The sequence below is a fragment of the Grosmannia clavigera genome, assembly GCF_000143105.1.
Source record: "Grosmannia clavigera kw1407 unplaced genomic scaffold GCSC_97, whole genome shotgun sequence".
Lineage (NCBI taxonomy): Eukaryota > Fungi > Ascomycota > Sordariomycetes > Ophiostomatales > Ophiostomataceae > Leptographium > Leptographium clavigerum.
The window spans coordinates 419,052-439,998 of record NW_014040560.1 but is presented as its reverse complement, the minus strand read 5'-3'; the positions used below and the strand labels follow the sequence as shown (position 1 = coordinate 439,998).

The 20,947-nt window shown below is 57.3% G+C and overlaps 6 protein-coding genes across 6 annotated transcripts; 3 read left to right on the top strand and 3 right to left on the bottom strand.

Moving 5' to 3' along the window:
* Positions 1–487: 487 nt before the first annotated feature.
* CMQ_4526 (ring finger domain protein) lies at positions 488–2,143 on the bottom strand (the record flags this gene model as incomplete). The annotated part of the gene is made up of 3 exons (XM_014312682.1): positions 488–815; positions 887–1,851; positions 1,913–2,143. The coding sequence occupies 3 exons, from the start codon at positions 2,141–2,143 to the stop codon at positions 488–490; spliced, it is 1,524 nt and encodes a 507-aa protein (XP_014168157.1).
* A 2,038-nt stretch (positions 2,144–4,181) lies between these two features.
* Positions 4,182–4,979, bottom strand: CMQ_4561 (cell polarity protein; the record flags this gene model as incomplete). Its single annotated transcript, XM_014312717.1, has 1 exon — positions 4,182–4,979. One exon carries the CDS (start codon positions 4,977–4,979, stop codon positions 4,182–4,184), a length of 798 nt encoding a protein of 265 aa, XP_014168192.1.
* Positions 4,980–5,380: 401 nt separating this feature from the next.
* On the top strand, positions 5,381–6,546 carry CMQ_4320 (uncharacterized protein; the record flags this gene model as incomplete). Its single annotated transcript, XM_014312476.1, has 2 exons — positions 5,381–6,064; positions 6,127–6,546. The coding sequence occupies 2 exons, from the start codon at positions 5,381–5,383 to the stop codon at positions 6,544–6,546; spliced, it is 1,104 nt and encodes a 367-aa protein (XP_014167951.1).
* Positions 6,547–13,131: 6,585 nt separating this feature from the next.
* Positions 13,132–14,922, top strand: CMQ_4895 (myb DNA-binding domain containing protein; the record flags this gene model as incomplete). The annotated part of the gene is made up of 3 exons (XM_014313051.1): positions 13,132–13,139; positions 13,212–13,985; positions 14,049–14,922. 3 exons carry the CDS (start codon positions 13,132–13,134, stop codon positions 14,920–14,922), a joined length of 1,656 nt encoding a protein of 551 aa, XP_014168526.1.
* A 1,389-nt stretch (positions 14,923–16,311) lies between these two features.
* Positions 16,312–18,723, bottom strand: CMQ_4427 (oxidoreductase; the record flags this gene model as incomplete). The annotated part of the gene is made up of 3 exons (XM_014312583.1): positions 16,312–17,165; positions 17,434–18,549; positions 18,660–18,723. 3 exons carry the CDS (start codon positions 18,721–18,723, stop codon positions 16,312–16,314), a joined length of 2,034 nt encoding a protein of 677 aa, XP_014168058.1.
* Positions 18,724–19,081: 358 nt separating this feature from the next.
* On the top strand, positions 19,082–20,152 carry CMQ_4667 (aldo-keto reductase; the record flags this gene model as incomplete). The annotated part of the gene is made up of 1 exon (XM_014312823.1): positions 19,082–20,152. The coding sequence occupies one exon, from the start codon at positions 19,082–19,084 to the stop codon at positions 20,150–20,152; it is 1,071 nt and encodes a 356-aa protein (XP_014168298.1).
* Between the last annotated feature and the right edge of the window lie 795 nt (positions 20,153–20,947).

Sequence of the window (20,947 nt, the reverse complement as noted above, 5' to 3'; positions counted from 1 at the left end):
ATTCAACCTCAACTGCAAAAAAAATCTGGATACGAGATCTTGGTTTCCAGTAATATGGCAAGAGTCCTCCTGTCAGAATGCTGAATCCTAAATCAAACTGCTCGAAACGCCGCGCAATGCTATGTAAGATACCTAAATGGTCTAAACGTGTGTGGTGAAAGCTTGCCGTTAAAGAGTGTGGGGAGAAATACAAGGAAAATTGGCAGTCGTTCACAAAGCGCCCATCTCGCCAGCCGTGTAAATGTGGCAACAGTCCAAAGCCCTCCAAAAATCAAAGCAACACCGTGCAAACACAGCGGTGGCAGTCAAAACCATGCATAAATGTCGTGTTCGCTCGCTCTGCAATCCGAGTTGTGCTCCCGTCTAGCAAGTAAAATGGAAAATGGGTATTCTTGTCGTGCCCGGCTCAAAAATTCGTCGGTATGAGTTTAGAATGGAGGTTAGAAAGAAGAAAGAAATCGTCTGGGTGCTGAAACGCGACGGCCGCTCAGCCCGAGGATTGCGCATGTGTCCGGATATGGAATTTGTCACGCAGCCGCCTGGTCAGCCTGACGGATCGGCCGTGCTCGTCGTCACCGTCTGTCTGGGTTTCCGACCGGTATCGACGCAGCGCCTCGATGCGCTCCTCGGCCGAGGCGTGGCGCAAGCGGTTCAGATCAAACAGACGGGAGGCACGGTGTCTGTGTTGGCCCGAGGTCGAAGTCCCGGCAACTGCAGCTGCAGCCTCGTCATCGCCCAGTGGCGGCGGCAGGTGCATTTCTCCTGTGGAAGACGTGTCATCCTCCTCGCCGTCTTTGGGACGGAGATCCAAGCGGCTGCAGCAGGTGGGACACATTAGTTGTATGCAACACACAGCGATACACGAATCCACACGGGAAGGACATACCATAAAGGACATGTGCCAGACACATTGACTAGCCACGGGTCAACACAGGTCGGGTGGAACTTGTGGTTGCACGGCAACACTCGGACGTCCTCGCCCACAGTAAAGTCTTCCGTACAGATCGAGCAGCCGAGATGGTCGTCGCTCTGGGACAGGCCGTCTGAGCTTGGTCCAATTGCCGTGTCCGCAGGGCCGATGTTTGTAGTATTTGGGGGCTCCGGCACAGCATTGGTGGTTGCCGTAGTGTGCGCAACGCTCTTGGGTTGTGACACGGAGTCCTCTGGTATTGCGGATAAATGATGCACCTGGACATCGGTCGTGGCGAGGCTGGGCTCAGAAGATAACTGACTCTCCAGCTCGGTGCCGAGATCCGGCTTGGTCGGGGTGGGGTCACCAAACTTGACAATTGGAAGAGTCTCCAGCACAGCACGCGCGAGGCCTCGGGCCCGACTCTGGCGCGATAGACCTTCGCGTCCGCTGCGAGGACCGTAGCGATCCGGGTACCGATGGGCCCGTATAGCGCCGGTGGCTATGATGATGAGGAAGAGGGCTGTGATGAGGCCGGTAATGCTGTAGAGTATGCTCATGGCAATGGAGGAGGTGCTGGTGCCGCTCGAGGTTGTCTGGCTTTGGTCGGCAGTGGTCACGTTGCCAGAGATGGCCGCGCGGATGACGCCGTCATCGGAATTGGTGAAATTCAGTGCAACCGCAGCATCAGAAATCGACGCCATGGTAAAAATGCTCTGGTAGGTCAGCCCCGACGACGCATTTAGGCCGCAGCAGGTGCCTTCCTGGCTGTAGAGAAGAATGGCACGGGGCGCGTTGGCCATGAGAGTGTAGAGCATGTCGTCCGGGTCGGTAAAGGAGTTGTCCTGGTTGTCGCAGCAGAGGTATGCAATTTTCGAGCCGGTGATGTTGTTGTAGTTCAAGTGAGTAGCCAAGACCAGGTTTCCGACGATGCTAATCGACTGCGCCATCACATGTTAGCAGAGCACCTGGACTATCTCTCCTCCTCGCCGACATGCTCACATTCCGCGTGAGCCCGTCCTGGCCCAGACCGACAGCGGGGGTCATTGGCACGATCGTGTACGACATTTGTGGAGTGCCGGCGCTGGGCGCAGAGATTGCCAGTGCCATTTCCGAGTTCATTTGCCCTTGTGTCAAACCGGGCATGGAGTGTATGTGCGCGTGGTCGGCGGCGGACGACACCGCAGCCATGGCTGCAATGGTGGCAGCTCCGAGCCACGCCGATGATATCATCGCTGCGCTTGGGGTGACGCTCGGCGTCACCGGTGCTGCTCGAAACGTAAGATGTGGTGAAGAGGCCGAGGTAAAGAGAGGAATCCCGAATGAAGAACCCACTTTCCGGAGTGAAATAAGGGCGCAGGAGGTGAAGATGCGGTCAAACCAGAAGCAGTCGAGGCAGAGAGTGATATAGGGGAGATGCTCCGGCGAAGAGGAGGAGGAGCGAAGCCGGCCTAGATCGTGGCTGTTGGCAGATCGCAGCAAGAGGTCACAACCCAGAAGGCGGAGAAGATACTGGCAGATGGAGGGGCTAGGAGGATGTTCCGGATTTGTCGCATAGTCAGAACCGATGGCGGACTTATCGGTACCAGCTTAGGCAGGCTTTGGGTTTTGATCGACGACAAGAGCCAGGAACAAAGCGGGCGATCGCGACAAGAGTCTTTTTTTTTTGCGTTTGTTCACGAGAAGAGAGAAGGGGGATTGTAAGGACAAACGGCAGATCTGGAGATGGGTGGCACGAGAGCCTCCCAAGAAAAGCGGGTCTGCGGGATTCGAAAAATAGAAAGAAGCCGCCGGTCGCAGCTGCCACGGGATGCAGATGCGTGATTCTCAAAACCAAGCCGGCGTTTGGGCAGAGGCAAGAGCGAACGTGTTGTAAGCGTAGGGAGAATTGCTCAGGCATGTGTGTGTACGATATGTACGAGTACGGCACGGAGAAAAAACGAGAGATCGTATCTGGGCAATGGACGATCCGCGACGGTCTCTCGACGACACTTGGTCTGAGACGGATACGTGTTTTAGCGTTGATGCAGCGTTAAAGCGGCTTCTTTATTTTTCGACAAGCCACCGCGGAAGGCTCGGCGTCTCCACTTATACGGTGCCCCTTGCTCGGGCGGCTGGCGGTTGGCTGAGACGGAAGGTGCGACCTATCGCAATACTATCTATGTAAGGCTGCGAGTGGTGGATGACGTCTTGCTGAGTTCGGGATGCAACCCACGAAATGGCCTCGTGAACGACGCTGTTCCAACGAGGAAAGTACAGACGAGCGCGGTACTCTTCCTGTACGACACGACACTACGGAGTACAAAGTAGTGCGCAGATTTTTGCCACTTTACAAGTCAGCTGCTGCAACTGCCGCGCTCCGGCGCAGTAGAACAGAATATAGTACGACTACGGAGTACTCCGTACTTGGGAGAGATAGGCTAGAGCGGATTGGTTCAACAGACACCCAAAATAAGGCTTGGCACATGGAATTATCACCGACCGGCAACGGAGTGATATATCTTGTGATTATGTATCGACGCCGACCGATCGCATCAGGCCGGGTTTACATAGCCGACAGCTGTTTCCCAGCTGCACAGCCTTTGCATTGACGGCCAACAGCGTGGAAGATCCGGTATCAGATCTGAAACGTACGCTGAACCCCTAGCTGGATGTACGTGCTCAGTGCTCAGCATGCGGTGTGTTTGGCGCTGTCGGGCCTCCAATTTGGGTCATGCAGGAGTAGGCTCTTGTCGCTCAGCCTCTTCGGCTGTTGTGGTCGATCAAACTTTGTACTATGTAAGCTACGAGTATGGAGACGGGCCCTTGTCCAAGGCTAGGAGGGATGTCGGAGATTTGAATCTGCTAATGGCAACCCTGCTTCCTCCATCGAGGGGCTAAAACATGTTGGGGTATTACAATTCCCGATTTGATGGGCAGGGCTCGGTATCTTATTTTTCTGTTTCTACCGGTTCGATCCTTAGACAGACAAGCTTGCGGTACTGCGAACAGATGGCCCATCTTGCCACACCAGTTGTACTGCTTACGGAGTACTCTGTCCAGAGACAGGCTGTAGACAGCTCCAGTTTGCTCGTCTTTCGTCTGTGACCACCCGATAGGCGACATCAAGGGTTGTCTCGATGCCAGCCCCAAGGGCGAGGACTGGTTGCCCGTGGCCGCAGAGAGCGGTGCCCTCTTTCCACGCATCTCATGACCGACGCTTGTTGGCTTGCGACCAGTCCCAGCCCCAGCCCCAGCCTCAGCCTTGGCCTTTGCTGGCCGGCCGCGTTCATCAGATCTCCTCCATGTCCTCAAGCTCGTTGAGCGCGGGAAAGTCGCCGACGTCGACACGGTCCGGCCGCACAAAGACGCCTCGCTTGAGCGTAGGTTCCTGACCGGGTGCCGGTGCCTCGCCCCAGTACCGGGTGCCACCGATGCTGCCGTCGTTCTTGCCGCCGATGGGTTCGTCCAGCTCGACGCCGACCCAGGTGCCGGCCACGGCGATGTTGGCGCTGTTGTCCTTGTCCTTGCCGCCGATCTCGGGCACCTCGCCGACATAGCGCACGACGCCCCGACGGGTGTCATCGCCGGCCACACGGCAGCGACAGCCGACGGCGATGCCCCGCGACACGGCGTCGGCGGCAAAGGCGGCGATGCGCGCGCGGATGTGCTGGGGCGCGTGTGGGTCGAAGCGGCCGAGCTGCTGGGCCTTCTTCCAGGCCAGCACCGAGTCCGTCTTGGCCGCGTATTCCTCGGCTGGCATCACGTATTTGTCCACGCCGCTGACGTCGGAAAAGTTGGGTCGCGCGCCCGGCGGCCGCGTGTCGCCGACGTGCAGCTCCGCGTACGGCGCCAGCGGAAACTGCGCCAGCTGTACCGTGTCTTCGTCGGCTGCCGTGATCGCCAGCTTCTGTCCTCGGCCGCTGTTGCCGCTGCTGTTCGGCGGCAGCAGGTGCAGCACCTGGAACGACGGCGGGATCCCCGTGATGGGCTCGAGCCGCGCCCGCAGCTGCGTGATCGTCCAGGACGGCGTGATGCGCCGCTCCGACACAGCGTTCTCCGACATGACCAGCAGCGGCACGTCCGCCATCGCTGCAAGGAAAAGAGGAGGCAGGAGGCAGGAGGCAGGAGGCAGGAGGCGCGAGAGGGGGGTGAAAAGTGCTGGTGAGACGTGGCACGAAAGCAGCGAGCGAAACAGGCAAGCAAACAAGCAAGCAAACAAGCAAAGAGAAAGAAGCAACACGGACGGAGCTGACAGGCACGGCAAGACAAATGGTGCGCTGGCGGATATGGAGAGAAGCTTGGGCTGAGCTGGCCGAACGCAAGATTGGGTTTGTGCTTTCTAGAACGGCGTTGTTCAAATAAAAGAATTCTAAAAAGAATTCCAATAATGCCGGCCATCGAGCCACGGCGATAAGGCTGATTGGCCAGTGCCAAAACACCACAGCTGCATTCTGCTGCCTGTGTGCTTTTCATGGCCGTCTGGCTGACATGCCTCTGGCTGGTCTTTCCCAACAACACACCCACGGAGATTGCTCTGCACCTGGGTCCTCGGCAAAAGACTGGCAAAAGAAGCAACATCTCGTCGACGGAGGGCGAGACTTGCCGCATGTCAGCTGCGGCGAAAGACGGCTCCTAGACCCAAGCAGGCAAGATGTGGCTGCGATTGTGCTCGCGATACAGCCGGGAATGCCGTCGCTGCTGGACGTCGTCAGGGGACGGGACATGTATGTTGTACATGAACCGTGCGACCCTGTCCTCTGGCCCCCTTGTCGACGGCCCTTTCTTTCTCTCCCAGTTGCACAACATGGCGTGCACGTCATCAACTGCCGCGACAGAAGCACCGAGAGGGGTGGCCAGTGGTGTGGAGAGCCTCGAGGGAGTGGGGGGAGACATGCGCATACTCCGTACAAGCCTGTCTACTTTGTACGAGCGTGTATGCTGGGAGAAAGAAGCAAGCTTGCTGCAGGGGTCGTGTTCAGCCTGTCCAGCCGCATGCTCTCAGCCCGGACCGGACAGGTGCACTGCCAGTGCAGAAAAAGGCGGCTGGAGCAGAACGAAACGCACCCATGTGGCTGCTCGGAAAGCATCCACACCTCGGCCGGACAGGAAGCTCTCTGTCAGCGTGTCGGGGCATCCTGGACCCGACCGGTCTGCCCGGACAGGAAGACGGAGGTAAGCAGACAACCAGACACCGTCGAGAGCCCGCTACATAGCATTTACATGGGCACGACAAGGACGGAACATGGAAGAACGCGCAGACGACCCTCTGCATGCACGACACTCGTCCCGAAGAGGTACAAGGGGGCGAAAAGTGGAATTGCCACGACGGTGGGGAAAGCAGGGCTTTCCAGCACGTATCTTACGAGTCGCTCTGGCCATTCCTGGACACGAACCCCCGCGAAAGGCAACTCGCCGGCACAGGCACAGCAGGCGTGCCCAGAGCAAGGCTGGCTAGGCCGCGAAACACGCCAGGACTGGCCTGTCCCGTCCTTACGAACGCTTTACCCCTGTGGCAAAAAGCCAGGGAGAGAGAGCGCAAACAAGGCTATGGCTACCCGATTGGAAGCTCCACCCGTGCAACCGTTGGGCTGTCTGCACCCAAACGCATTGCCGGCAATGAGAACAGCAGCTTGCCCTGCCATGACGGTGGCTGACGACAACACCCAGAGGTAGACGCCACGTACTCGGACAGTTGCTCCCATGTATCTTGCCTTTCCGAGCCAGACCGTCACGTAAGTCACATACGTCTCCAGAAGCAGGGTCTCACCGGTCCAACAACAGCTTGTCCGGCTTCTCCTTTGTCCGTTGTCATTCCATCTCTCTGCACACCGCCTCACCAACGCGTAGATTCCAAACCTGAGCAGGTAAGCAGTGGCCAGCAGTCTGCCACCTGCTCTCCACGGCCCCATATAGAACGGCTTGCCTGCTACATAGCCACGGAACGTCCTGCTCGCCCCGGCAGATCCCGCTTGCACGAGGAGTCATAGTCTTACACCTGCGAACTACTTCGCTCTCCGTTCTGCCGGCCGTGGCTGCTGGCAAAAGCCGCAAACCGTCTAGGCTAAACGCCAACACATATTGGCACCCTATACTCCGTACACACACCCAAGCCCCATTTGATAGGCTTACACCAGATCTCCAGTGAAACCTAGTGCCTGTTCGTGGCGGGAAGCCCATACATGCATCGTCTCTCATCTGACCTACACGTAAACGTCTAGGCCAAACGCAAGGTGGGGGGCCTTCTTTCGCCGAGGGGAAAAAGAGGAAGAAGAGAGACAGGGAGGGAAAGCCGCCGAAGAAGACGCCACCTTTCTGCTTCGTCCTGCACGCGTGGGGAAAGGAGACGAAGACTGCCAAACCTGTTTCAACGAGCCTGCAGCGACCCAACGTATTACTAGAAGATCTGACCGGCCGTCTGCTTCGCGCCTTTCTACATTTCCACACGCACAAACAAGCTCCAAGTACGCCCGACTGCTCGACCCCACGTTGGACCGCTGAGAGCACAAAGGTGCGGTCTTCATACATAGTACCGCGGCATCATGACCTCGGGCAGCTACAGGTCCGAGTCACGGTCATTGCTGTCTGCGCAGAAGAGGGGACGGCAAGTGCCAGTTGTCAGGCGGCCTGTCGTCCTCCCTCTGGCGGTCTGTCCTGTCATGCGATTCTGTCTGCCGTCTGTTCTGGCTGCCAGTCCAGTCTGCACTCTTGGACAGGCCCCCACCGCTGGTGTTTGCCTCGTCCATTTATACGAAAGCAAAATAGAGGTGAAGCCCCGTCAGGTGTCAATGGATGGGACGGTAGTATCAAAACCCTGCGTTTTCGATGCATCGTTAGGACGCCACCATAACGAAGACTGCTCACCTCGCCATGCACGAGAGTAGAGTGTAGCGTCAGAGGTCTATGTCGAAAAACATAAGAAGAAAAAGCTCAGCAGACGCTAGCCACATCACGAAGTGTGCCGGACGCGTTGTGGGCCACAGACGGGTGGAGACGGTGAACAGTGAGTAGAGTTCATGGACCACATCGGAGACCAGCTGCTGCTGCTAGGATGGCAGCTGTCATTGACCGCCCCCGCGAACTGAAAAAAAATACGGATAATAATAGAACAGAACGGAGATATCCGTACGAATGGAAGAGAAGAAGGAAGAAGAAGAAAGAAAGGAGAGAAAGGAAGAAAGAAGGAGAGAAAAGAAGGAAAGAAGAAGAAAGAAGAAAGAAAAAAAAGGAGCCTCCGGCGAGACACAAGCTTTACCGACTTATAAGCATCACACCGACCAACAGGTGGCCTGGCCAGCAAAGAGGGACGCTGCAGGCGACAGGCAGTGGTGCTTGTTAGCTGCGCAGCTTGCTGGTATGATGCATCTTGAGCCGCCCAGCACGCCGGCTGTGTTGACCGCTAGTTCAGCATTTCCGTAGAATCAAGGAAGGGCGGGTAAAAAGGGTTCCAGTGCTAGGTAGTCCTGTGATGGCTATGAATAAATGACCAAAAAGATGGCCAGAGAAAAGATGGCCCCGATGCCGGCATGTATCGAATGGGAGATAGAATAAGGCGGCACTATGTACTTTAGATCTCCACGATGGGGTCTTCTTTTTTTTTTTTTTTTTTTTTTTTTTTTTTTGTGCATGCTTTGCCTCCGCAAGATATGTCTTGGCAGGCATTGCCCCCGAGCGTTGCCGATAGATGGTTTCACCAGACCTCTCTCGACGCCCATTCTATCACTCGCTTTTTTCATTTTCATTTGTTTATTTTTGATCCCTTTTGTTCGCACAGCGGGAACATGTGATTGTATGAGCACTGCAGCACAGCAGAGAAAGGCCTGCTGGGAAATGCCGGGGAAACGACGCACAGACGTTGGGCTCGGCTCGCGAACCCTGTTTAAAGACCGGCAATGTGTACTATGTACGTGGAGGGAGTATCGTGGTTCTCGCGTTCGCCCATCTGGCCGTGTTGCATCGCACGCCATCTCAGAGGACGACGGAAGGCCTGCATCGTGTGAACGGCTGTACGACCGAAGCATTGCGTGCAGTACCGCCCAGCTTGTCGGGGCAGGTGCTCCGAACGGCTACATAGTACAGCCAGCTCGCGATGAAGTGACGAAGCGGTGACTACTCCGTATAGCAGATAGCAGTCCTGCAACTAGCTTGCTGCAGTTTAGCGGTCGCGGTCTGGGTAGCCTCTTTGGGGGGGGGGGGGGAGGGGGGGGAGCGCACCGGTCGGGACGTTTACTGGATGCTGACGGCCGGCCGTGTCTGCAGTTTCGGTGTCAGGTCTCCGAGATCACGATGCCATGGCTTTGTGCATTGCGATAATGTCGGCAATCCAGAGACGGGCAGTCTAAATCGAGCGGCTGAATATTACGTCGTATATACTATGCCTGGAAAGTGTTTCGAAAGGTGCCATTAGTGGGTGCGTGCGCAAGATCGTTTGCAGGGCATTGCCGTCGAGAGAAATGAGCCAAAAGAGGGGAAGGGAGGGGGGGGGTGAGAGGAGTGGGCGGGTATGGCAGTGGGAGCTGGGAAAAAGCTAGGATTGGGACTGGGAATAGCAGGGACGCGGGCGAGAAATACGAGAGTAATTAAAGTTGAATTGCGCATGACACGTGTTTACCGGCAAGGCTGGGGACAGCTTCAGGCGCGGCGGTGTTGCAAAGGGGGGAAGGAGAGGAGGGCTTGTCTGACGAGGGAGGTGCTCTGCTACATCGTACCCACGTGCAGCAGTTGCTGTCTCTGCCGGGAAGGAGCCCGACAGGAAGGTACGATCCATTGCTCGTGATACGATCCATTTCCATTCAATGCTACGCGTATCTTCCTTGTGTGTCCGCCATCGTGATGCTCTTGTTCTTGCTCTTCCCGTCTTGCTCTCTTCGGCCTCCCGCCTGCCATGGTTTTGGCCTCAATCTCCTTTACACGTCCGCTCTTTGTTGGCGGCCCCTGCCTGACGAGACGGGGGCTGGCGACCAAACTTGGCCACTGTCTGGTTCTGGCCAAATAGTACAGAAATTGTGGGCTCTTCCAGGACGCATGCGAAGCTCGAGTACGAGTACTCCGTACTCTGTACGCGCGCTCGACAGCGCCAGGACGAGACGAACTGGAGACGGCGGCAACCGGCGATTTTTGCTCAGCGGGACACTGACAGCAGGCTCCTCGTCGTCGCCCATCCATCCATCCACCCCCGCCAGAGTAGAACGACCGGCCAAACCCGTTTCGAAGCGACCGGCTGGGCAATGCAGCTCTGGCAACGGAGATCGCTCGCTAGCATGGCAACAATGGGCTCGCCGACCCTCGTCCAAACACCCTGCTCCTGCGAATTGTCCGACTGGCTCCCTGCAGGCCCCGGCTATCCTACCCCCTACCCACCTGCTCCACGACTTCATCCGGGCGTCTATCCCCTCCAATGCCTTCGAACCCCCTTCGGCACTATCCAGGAGACCCCCCCCGACGTTGGTCGGTGTGATGCTCGAATCCGTCTTCTGTACCGCTTTCTGTACCGCCTTCTGAAATCTTACCGCTGTCTGCTTACGAAGACTGACGCACAGCAATGCTCCTTCGTGTTTGAATGTTCTCTTACCACGATCCCACGATTCCCTGCTAATTTCAAGTACGAGAAGAATGTGCCTCACCTTTGCATTTCTGTCTGTTCAACGTCGTACCCAGTCCTCCCCTCAGCCCCTGAACCCGGTCACCTTGCTGTTCCGTCCACCGCTGCCTTGCTGCTTTTTCTCTCTTTTTTTTTCTTTTTTTCTTTCTTTCGTATAATTGGAATGTCATATTTGTGGGAACACGCCTCCCAAACCTCGGCCTGTCTGCCCCGCCCATTGACCTTGGCCGTGAAGTCATGAAACCAGCATCCAGTTGAGCACTTACATGATGTGGGAGGCATTTTGCAGGTCCCCGCCTATCCACTACTCCCCTGTTCCCCCCCGATCGTCACTCACCCACACACCCAGTTCGCATCCATAGCAGCATCGACACCGCTAGTATTACAGCGTGCTTTGTCTAGGGTTTGGTCCTGCACCTCGGCCCACCTTGCACCGGGCCCAACTCTTTTTCATCCTACGTCGCTGCTGCTGCCGTCTGCTTTCCTTCCTTTTCTTTGATTTTTATCTCGCTCGTTTTTGGCTGCTATCTTACGGCTTTCCACCCCATGTCTCCGTTTCTTCTGTTGCCCGCCACATCCCGGACTCCGTTTTGTCCTGTGTCCATGATTCACCTGCCCTTCCGTCCATGGCCCTGATAAGGCCTGTCGGTGGCTGTGGTCTACGATATTGCGTGGCCAATGACCCACGTCCCCACTGCATTGCCTTGCAGCACCGTCCTGGCCACGGATGGGGGACCGACATGGGACAGGAACCAAAGCGCAAGATGAAAATTTCAGACTGAATGGCCAGGCAAGATGCTAGGGCTACGTGTGCGTGTATTTTTCACAACGGTGAGCATGCATGAACGCGTGATCACTAACTAGCAGACTTTCTGCCCGGATCCACGTCAAGAGCCTGCACATGACTATTTTGGCCATATTTTTTATCTGCCTTCCGATCAATGTCAAGATGCCACAGAGCCACAGAGCCACAGAGCCACAGAGCTACAAATGCCGTCTTACGAGCCTTTCTACCCTTTCTGTCAAGTGAATGTCCCAGCTTTACTCCGTACGCTTCCCTGCAATAGCTTCTATACCATACCCCCCTGCTTCTGCTAATACACCTCCCCCGGCCTTCCTGCCTGGCCTCAGCTCTGGGCTCCTGCCGTGATGAGACTGTCCGCTTGGCCCGGCTGTGTGCCGATGGATTGCTCTTTTTGTGCTAGCACCGAAGCACTGGCAGCTGCAAACAGACGACGGCCGGAAGTCGCACTCGATTTGTCTTTTTTATACATGTTATGCTCGGCATCCTTTGTATATCTCCCGCAGCACACTGGCCTATATGGCACCGCTTTTTATTATAGGGCATGGATCTAACAGGGTCTATCTCACAAGACGAAGGAACCTTACTCTGTGCCCGCTTATAAACGCTCCCCTCTGACCGTTGTCCTTCTCCACAATCTCTTGCTTCCTACACGCCCTCTAAGGACAGTATGTCCCTTGAACCCCCCTCCTCTTTCCTACTATGTACTCACACCCCTTATTGGACCCCCTCCCATCCTCTTGACCCGGGCCAGCCTAACAGAGGCCAGGTACCACATGCAAACCGTCTAATAAAACACCCGGGCTGCTGGTGTTTCTTCACCTCTTTGCATCACTGTTTCCAAAATGCCGTTTCCACGTAAGAACAACGAACGCCTGGCTTCTTCACCCTGGCTTTACCCACCCCCCTCCTCCTGGCCGCCTCAACTTGTTAAAATCCTATACTCCCCACTAGGTACCGCGAACATAGCCTGCCTTTTCGTCTGCCTTCTGTTCTTGTCTTTTTCTAACATCGTTGTATTCTCCGTCTCTTGCTATCCGGCGTTTAGCTTCGTCTTCTTCGATTCCCTCCTTCTTTATATCACATTGTCCTTTATATATTTCTCGAGGCCCTGCTCTCCTGCTAGCTTGACTTTCTAATTTTTAATAACCCACCCCCCCTCCTGTCGTCTCGTTGCATCAGCACACACACGGACAATACTCTGTTTTGACGAAGATCGAGCCCTCCGTGTTGCTACTACTGGCAGTGCTCTTGCCTACCCGTGCTTGTCCACCCGAGACAGTGGTTCTGGAGAATCGCTCCTCTGGTCTAGCGAGCACGACGTACCACATATCAATCCTTCAGTCCTCCCGCCTTTGTGCTTTCCGATCTAAGCAACTCTTCCGCTTTTACAGTCCTTCGTTTATTGGCTGAGAGGAGAAACCCGATCGAAGGGACGATGTCGACGGTGCATTGCCATTATTACCAGATTGTTCCGTCTTAAAAACCCATAGGAATCCCCAAAGGGTAAAACGCACCTCGAAGCTGAAGGTTTGGTTCCACGACTGCCCTAACTTCAATCACCTTTATGCTTCATGGTTCCAGCAGTGCCCATTCTTGCCTGCCCAAAAACCCAAAACTCGAGCTATTCATCCTCTACTGCTACTTGTTGCCACGTTGTCACACGTATTCGTGTCTGTATAGGTGCCAAGACAGTAACGATTTTCCCATTTCGAACAGCTGTCACCTCTGAACGGCAGATACTCGCCTTATTTCAGAGGCCTCTGGATTTCTGCTTCTGGTGACTGACCTCCCACACACACCGCTCTGTTGACGCAAGCGACCACGTCGAGCCGGACTATGAGCAGGTGAAGAGACCAACCTCCGAACCAAGAACCCACCAAGATCGCCACGTTGGCGCTCCTCATTCATTCCCACAGAAATCCCGTCGTCGCCGCTGCCGCACACTTACAGGTGTCTGCACCTGCCAACTACAAGAATCAAATCCAGCAGCTGGACATCTTCCCACCGGCTTCACAGCGGACGAGGACCAGCAGCGGCGACGGCGGCGACCGGAACTCCTTTCTACCTGCTGAACACGGCCAAAGGCAGCAGCAGACGGCGCGACTCTTTACAGAGAGACGCGGGAGACAGACCGCCACGGTGGATATCGCATCTCTCCTAAAGACAGCAGACTCAGATGAGTCCCCGGCCTCCCCCCCCTCGCCGAAGCCTCTCGCAACTCTACATCCGCCAGCACTGCAGTACATTGCCTACCAGCAGGAGCACCAGTCCCGATCGACCTCACTGCCTCCGTCCCAGCTGCTCCCGCCGGCCATCGCCTCGGCTACACCGTCGCCCAACTCAGCCCCGGAGCCGCGGCTGCCTCCGATCGCGTACGCTGCAGCAGGCGGGCAGCCAAGGGGAGGTCACGGCATCAGCATCGGCATCGACGCCTCCATCGCGGCAGGGGTACGGCGAAGCATGCCTCCCTACACGGCTGACAGTCCGGCCAAGAAACAGAGCAAGTGGTCGGCAGAGGAAGACTCGCTGATCATCGAGCTGCGCGGCGGTGGGATGAAGTGGGAAGACATCTCAAAACGGCTACCGGGCCGCAGTGCTATCAGCTGCCGGCTGCACTACCAGAACTACCTCGAACGGCGGAGCGAGTGGGACGAGGAGCGCAAGAACAAGCTCGCCCGGCTGTACGAAAGGTGAGAGGAGCGGTGAAGGGACAGAAGTGACAAAAGTGATAGAAGCTGACCTGGTGCGTGAAGATTCAAACCTGAGATGTGGGCTAGGGTTGCCGAGGAGATGCAGGTGCCCTGGCGAGCAGCCGAGGCGATGCACTGGCAGCTGGGTGAGGCCGACATGGCGCGACGGGCCGGCGTGACGCCGTTCTCGCTGTCGTCCATGGCGGTCGACTCGGCGTCCACACATCACCGGCAATCGCCGTCGAGGGCTCCATACTCACACGGCCAAGGTGGCATCCGTGCCGAGACAGCAGGCAGCAGCGGAAGTTCCCGGTCTCCCCGTTATGGACGAGGTGGACCGCCTCCACCGCCAGCGATGCTGGAAGACAGGCCTTTCGAGGGCGGTGGCCGTCGAGAGCCAGGACCGCGGACTGTGTTCGGTGGTGGCTACCCGGATGTGGCCGGCACGATGTCCCAATATCAGCAGCAGCAGCAGCAGCTCTACCATCCGACCGGACTGGGCCTGCCACCCATTCAGACAGCAGGGCCTCCACCCTTCCAGCAACAGGAACGGGCAGTGGGGGGTGGAGCTCTGCCGAGCCTGGCGGAAATTACGACAGGTGTCAGCCCATACAGCACACCGGCATATTCACTCGGAACCAGCCCGGCCCCAAGCCAGTCAGCAAGCCCTGTGTCGGCACATATCGTGTCTGGCCCCATCCCTCGATCTGGATATGGATTTGGCGGGCCAGGGCCGGGACCAATACCAGGACTAATACTAGGACCAGGACCAGGATCAGGATTGGGACCCAGTACGGCCTACGGACTGCCTGGGCTGTCGTATCCACCGATGCAGATGGGGAGCGGACCAGAGCCGCGGGCACCAGCGGGAGGAGGAAACAAGCGGCGAGCAAGTCCAAACTTTGAGCCACGAGAGCGACGGCGACGACAACTCTAAAGCAAAGAAGCACGGCGGCAGCAGCAGCGAGGAGCTCAGACACTGCAACAATACTTTACGAGCTACGGAACGGACGATAGACGGATTGACGGCCGATGCACACGAATAAGACCACTTTGTTTCTATCGAGAGCGCACACCGGAGTTACACATCTTACAAATCGGGAGGGCTGAGGAAGGGAGGGAATAAAAGCGAGCACGCACGAAAGCGGATGTGTGGAGTTTGTGATTTGGCTTTTTTGTCCGTTTATTGGTCTTGGGTTGCCTTATTTTTGGATATTTGCCGGGTTGTTCCTGTCCTGCTGTTGCGCCCGACGGACAGGGCAGATGGGAAGGGAAGCGAGGCCGTTTTTGGAGTGTGATGCGTCTGTTCATGGTTTTGGGTTCACGGTTTATGAGCAGGAGTCTGGCCAAGTCTACGGGTACGAGCATGGGTGGGCCTAATGGGGGGTTCAATCATCAGTCCTATCTATTAGATTATGCTTTGTTTTGGGGGGATGGCGAGAGAGAGGGAGAGAAAGAAGGAGAGAGGGAGTGAGGGAGATGGAAGGGGGAGTGTTGTGAGCGAGTTCGTGTACGAACTGCCCCCTTTTCCTGGTTGTTTTATTTATTCTTTTCATTTTTTTGGTCAATTTGTCCTGCAAGCTATCGGATACGAAGAGGCAGGGTGGCTTAGGAGGTGTATTGTATTGCATTGCAGTCGGAGCGGAAGCCTTTGTAGTTCCCGGCGCGTTTTTGTCATAATTCAGATTTCAGGCAAGTCCTGTCTGTCCACTTGGTCTCCCTGGCTGTGTTTTTCCTTGCCTCCTGACGGACACGGCAGTGCCGGAGTGGCATCGGTCATTCCATCCGGCTTTGTAGCGCGTTCGACCCTGTCTGTCTCTTTTCTTGTTTTGGTTCTATTGAGGAGCCGCTGCCCGGTTTTTTCTTTTTTTTTCCTTTTTTCTTTTTTCGTTTTCGTTTTCTCTTTTTGTCCTGTCCCTTTTCCTTCCCCCCCCTTTCCTGTCCCTCGGACACGTGCCAATTGCAGATGTGAGAACCGATCTGTCATACGGAGTCTACCGAAGAGCCTGCTGCCAGGGACTTGAGATGGAAACCCACTGTAAAGGCAAGCGAAAGCCCAGAAGCCCAGAAAGGGATGAGCAGGCCGAAAGGAGCAGGCCGAAAAAAGCAAAGAGCGGCCAGGTGGCAGTCGGTCTGGGCTGGCACGTCCACCCGGAAAGGAGAAGGCCCATGTGGACCATGTGGCATCCGTTCTCTGTCGACATCGTCGGCGGCTTCCGGGCGCTGACCGTTTCTGTTGTCGTGTCGTGTTCTGTCATGTCGTGTCGTGTCGTATCGTGTCCTCCATCCTGTCCTGTCCTCTCCTCTCTCCTCTTGGTCCCTATTCTCACCCCCTCATCCCATCGGCTATGACCCACCAGTTGTCCTTTTCGTAGCCGCTCGAGACCACGTGGCCGCCAGCCGCCCGCACGTCCTCTTCCAGCTCGCCTTCCCGGTAGAGGTGGTAGTAGCGCTGAAAAGTCGGCCGTCGTGTCGTCCTGTCCCCGTCTTCCGTCTTCTTCTGCCGCAATGTCTTGACCCACGGCACCAGCAGGTCCTGTTCGCCGCCAGCCGACCAGCCACGCCGGCTGGACGCCTGCTCGAGGGCCCAGACGTAGAGGAGAACGCGACCTGTGTGTGTGGATTTCGTGTCTGTCGTTTTCGTCCCCCTTTTCGCCTCTGCATTCGCCGCCGTCGTCTCTCTCGTCCCTCCATCACAGCGTCTCTCCCCCCCAACACAGCGCAGCAGCTCCGCCACGGCCTCTTGCCGCCGTGTCCGCGTCGACAGGTGGTGCACCACGGCCACGCAGATGGCAAAATCGGCACAGCCGTCGCGGAATGGCAAGGCCAGCGAGTCAGCCAACACGACGTCAGCGCCTGGACGCCCGCGGCCGTGCTTGTCGTAGGCCAACCGGGCCAGCGCGGCACTGCGGTCGCTGCCCAGGAAAAAACAGGCCGCCTTCTCCTCACCGCCGGCCATCCTCTCCCTCCCGGCGCTCAGATACTTGCCGTTGCCGCAGCCGGCATCCAATCCAATGCTGCCCGGCGGCTGGGCGGCCAGGAATTGCGCCACCAGCGGCCAGGGCGCATAGCGGGTCGCTGAAAAATGGTCGGCAATTGCATCGTACACCTCGTGCACGTGGGCCTGCTCGTACGCCGCCGCTGACTCGCCCGATGCCGTCATCGTCGTCTTTCCCTTGGCTTTCCAAATCCCCAAAGCAAGCAAAACCAAAAAGGGCAGAAAAGGCTGTCTGGTGGGGCTATAAACCCCCGCTTATTAAAATGGATCTCGCGGAATTGCCAGAAAAGGCAACAGCCCTCATTGTAGGACTACGGAGTACTCGTATTGTCTTTTTTCGTATTCTCGTCTGTTTGTATTCTCTGCTCTCGTCGCTCTCGTCATTATTGTCTCCTCTCCCACCTCCTCGCTCGTCTGCCCAAACCTACGACCTCCCCTTGTTCAACGGACTGTCCGCAGAGTAGACGTCCGACGTGATCAGCTCTGGATACTTAATCCCACCCTGCCGCAGTGCTTCTTCCATCGTCTCCATGATCACGATGCTCTCGTCCAGCGGCAGCGTCTCGGACTCAAGCCGGCCATCGCGCAGACAGCGGGCACATTCGTCGGCCTCCCAGAACATGCCGCGGCCCGGCTGGGGGATGGGGCAGTCGACGGTCTCAGTCTCAGTCTTGGTCTCGGTCGTGGCTGTCTGCTGGCCGTCGGCTGCAACACGTCTCCGGACAACGCGATACTGCAGCGGCTGATAGGCTGAGCCGATCACCTGGATTTCGCCGGCCGAGCCCTGGATGAGGATGGCCGGACCGGCCGGGTGAGCAGCATCGACGCCGGTGTCGAAGCGCATCGACGATGTGGCAATGCCGGTGGTGCCGTGACGCGGAAAGTGTAGCAGCATCGTGGTCGACTCGTCGACACCCGTATTGCGGTACTTGTCCATGGCAGCCAGCACGCGCGGGCTCTCCTTCCCGTCGTCGGCGTCCGGCTGCAGATGGTACAAGATCTGGAAGAGCCAGGTGAGCGAGTAGATGCCCAGGTCGAGCGTAGCGCCACCAGCGAGGTGGATGTCGACCATGCGATGATCGTCGGCAAAGACCAGGTTGTTAGCCGCGTCGGTGCTGCTGGCCTGGATCGAGTTGTCGGCCACCACGCGATACACCGTGCCGATGGCCCCGCGCCGCACCAGGTCGCGCACCTGCACGCTCAGCGGAAAGTAGCGCGTCCAGACGGCTTCCATGAGGAAAAGCCGCTTCTGTCGCGCCGTTGCCACCAGCTTCCGCGCCTGGGCTGCCGTCACCGTAAAGGCCTTTTCGCACAGCACCGGCTTGCCGGCCTCCAGCACCAGCATCGCGTTCTGGAAGTGATGGCTGTGCGGCGTCGCCACGTACACAATGTCCACGTCGGCATCGGCCACCAGCTCCGCGTAAGACCCGTAGGCCTTCGCCTCGGCGCCGGCTCCCACCGCGTGCAGAAAGTCCGCTGCTCGCTGCTTTGACGACGACGATGCTGCTGCTGCCACCACGTGTCGCACGTCGTCTGCCCCGCGCGCTGACGGATCCGTCAACAGGTCTTTTGTGAAGTCTGGCCTGTCAGCTTGTTGTTCTTTCCTCTCTCCACCTTCTCTTCGTCCTTCTTCTCTCTCTCCTTCCTCTTTCTCTTCTCTCTTACTCCCTACTCACCCTTGGCAATCCCCCCCGTCGCCAGAATGCCCCACCTGAGCGTGAAAGGCGTTGTCGATGCCATATTGCTGAAAATGCGTACGTCGTACTTGTCAATGTGCTGTTGTGTGCGTCGACTGGGTGAAAGAGGGGAAATTGAGCACATGTAATATATCTTACCTTGTGCGGGAAATCCCCGGCTTTAGCTTTCGCGGGGCTCCTTCCTGTTTTGTGCCAGCCGCCCCCGACCAAGGCAGCCCCCGCTCTTCGCTCTTTCCCTCTCCGCCGCCTTGTCGCGGGTTAGTAAGGGAGATACGGGCATGACATCATTGCGACCAGTTGAAGCTTGAAGCTATTCGCAGATTGAAAGTCAGCCTTGTGATTTTGTCTTGGTTTTTTCTTTATCTTTCCCCTTTTCTCTCTCATTTCTTCTTCCCCGCCCAATGGCTCCTCAGCAGGCCCCCATCCGCACGGCCGCGGGCACCCACCTTCCGCGCCTCGTCTACGGCACCGCCTGGAAGAAGGACGCCACGGCCGACCTCGTATACGCAGCCGTGCGTGCCGGATTCCGGGCCATCGACACGGCCGCCCAGCCGCGCCACTACCGCGAGGACCTCGTGGCCGCCGGCCTGCAGCGCGCCCTCGACGACGGCCTGGTCGCCCGCCGCGCCGACCTCTACGTCCAGACCAAGTTCACCTCACTCGCCGGTCAGGACGTCGACGGGCCGCTGCCCTACGACCCAGCCGCCCCGCTGGCCGAGCAGGTGCGCCAGTCGGTCGAGTCGTCGCTGCGCCACTTTCGCCTTGCCGGCCGGAGCGCAGTCGCGCCCGGCGAGCAGCCCGACGAGCAGCCCTACCTCGACTGCGTCCTGCTACACTCGCCCTTCCGCTCGCGCGAGGCTACGCGCGAGGCCTGGCGCGCCCTGCTGGCGTTTGTGCCGGCCCGCGTGCGCAGCCTCGGCATCAGCAACACGTCACTGGCTGACCTGAAGGCCCTCATCGAGGTGGCCCGGGAGGTGGCCCGGGAAGAAGGAAGAAACGAGTCCGCTCCTATCGTCCCGGTCGTCGTCCAGAACCGACTCCATCGCGGCCAGGCCGACCACGACGTCGCCCTGCGTCGTTTCTGCGGGTCCTCTGGGTCCTCTGGGTCCCCCATCGTCTATCAGTCCTTCTGGACCCTCACCGCCAACAAGGAACTGCTCTACCAACATCCCGACGCCTGCGGCATCGCTGCCGTGGCCACCGGCGCCGAGGTCTCGCCCGAGATCGCCCTCTACGCCCTCGTCACGCTCGGCCTCGGCGGCAGCAGCGCCGGCCGCCCCGATGGACCAGACGCACCGCACGCCCTCTGTCCGGTCGTCGTCCTCGACGGCACCACCTCGCCCGATCACATGGCTGCCGACCTGGCCGGCCTCGCCCGCGTCGAGGCTTGGGCCACACAGGGCGGCAGCGATGCCGCGGCCGCCTGGCTGAACGCCGTCGCTGACTTTCGGTGGGCCATCGATGAGAAATAAGTGCGAACCGGAAAAAGAGACAAGGAGGAAAAGTGATGTGCAAAACGGATAGGCAGGACAACGGGTCTCGCCGCTCTGAACAGCTCTCGTACGCTTTCTGTTTTCCACTCGCACTACATCTCGGCCGAGATGTAAGAATAGAGCAAATTGGGTTTGCATCGTCGAGACTGGACTGGCAGCCAAGGCGTGGCCAAACAGATGGTCACAAGATCATTTTGCCCCCAACTAACACATTTTCTACTTTTAGGAGCAAGGCCCCAAACACTATATTCCGTAGCGTTTTTCCCCTTGTCGCGCAAGCCTAGCGACCGTTTATTTTCTTTTTCTCTATTTTCCTTTATCGGGGCCACTTTATACACAGCTGCCCTACAGATCACAACCAGCAAAAGGACGAATGATCACCAAAAAGGGAGAAGTGCGACTCTTCTACGACACTACATGGACCAGTTTTCATAATGCCATATTTCTATCCTAGACCTCTCAATTCTAAGATATAGGTGACCCGTACCTGTTTTCCTGTGACCCGGCGACTTAAAAGCGTCTAAAAATGGGGTATCACCAACCGCCCCTTGAAGGTGTATGTACAGTAGAAGTGAAAAAGTTGTGTAGATTCTCAAAGCAGCTTCATAGATGCCGGAGACCTGGTAGAAATGAAGGAAATTTGTTTAATAGCGAACGACATGAAGAGAAGATATAAAACGCAAACCACACCCTTCAAGGTAGACTTAGTGAATGAACGAAGGGTATCAAAAGATGGAGTGTTTTCCCTGGGCAACGTCCGTTGTCCTGCGCCCC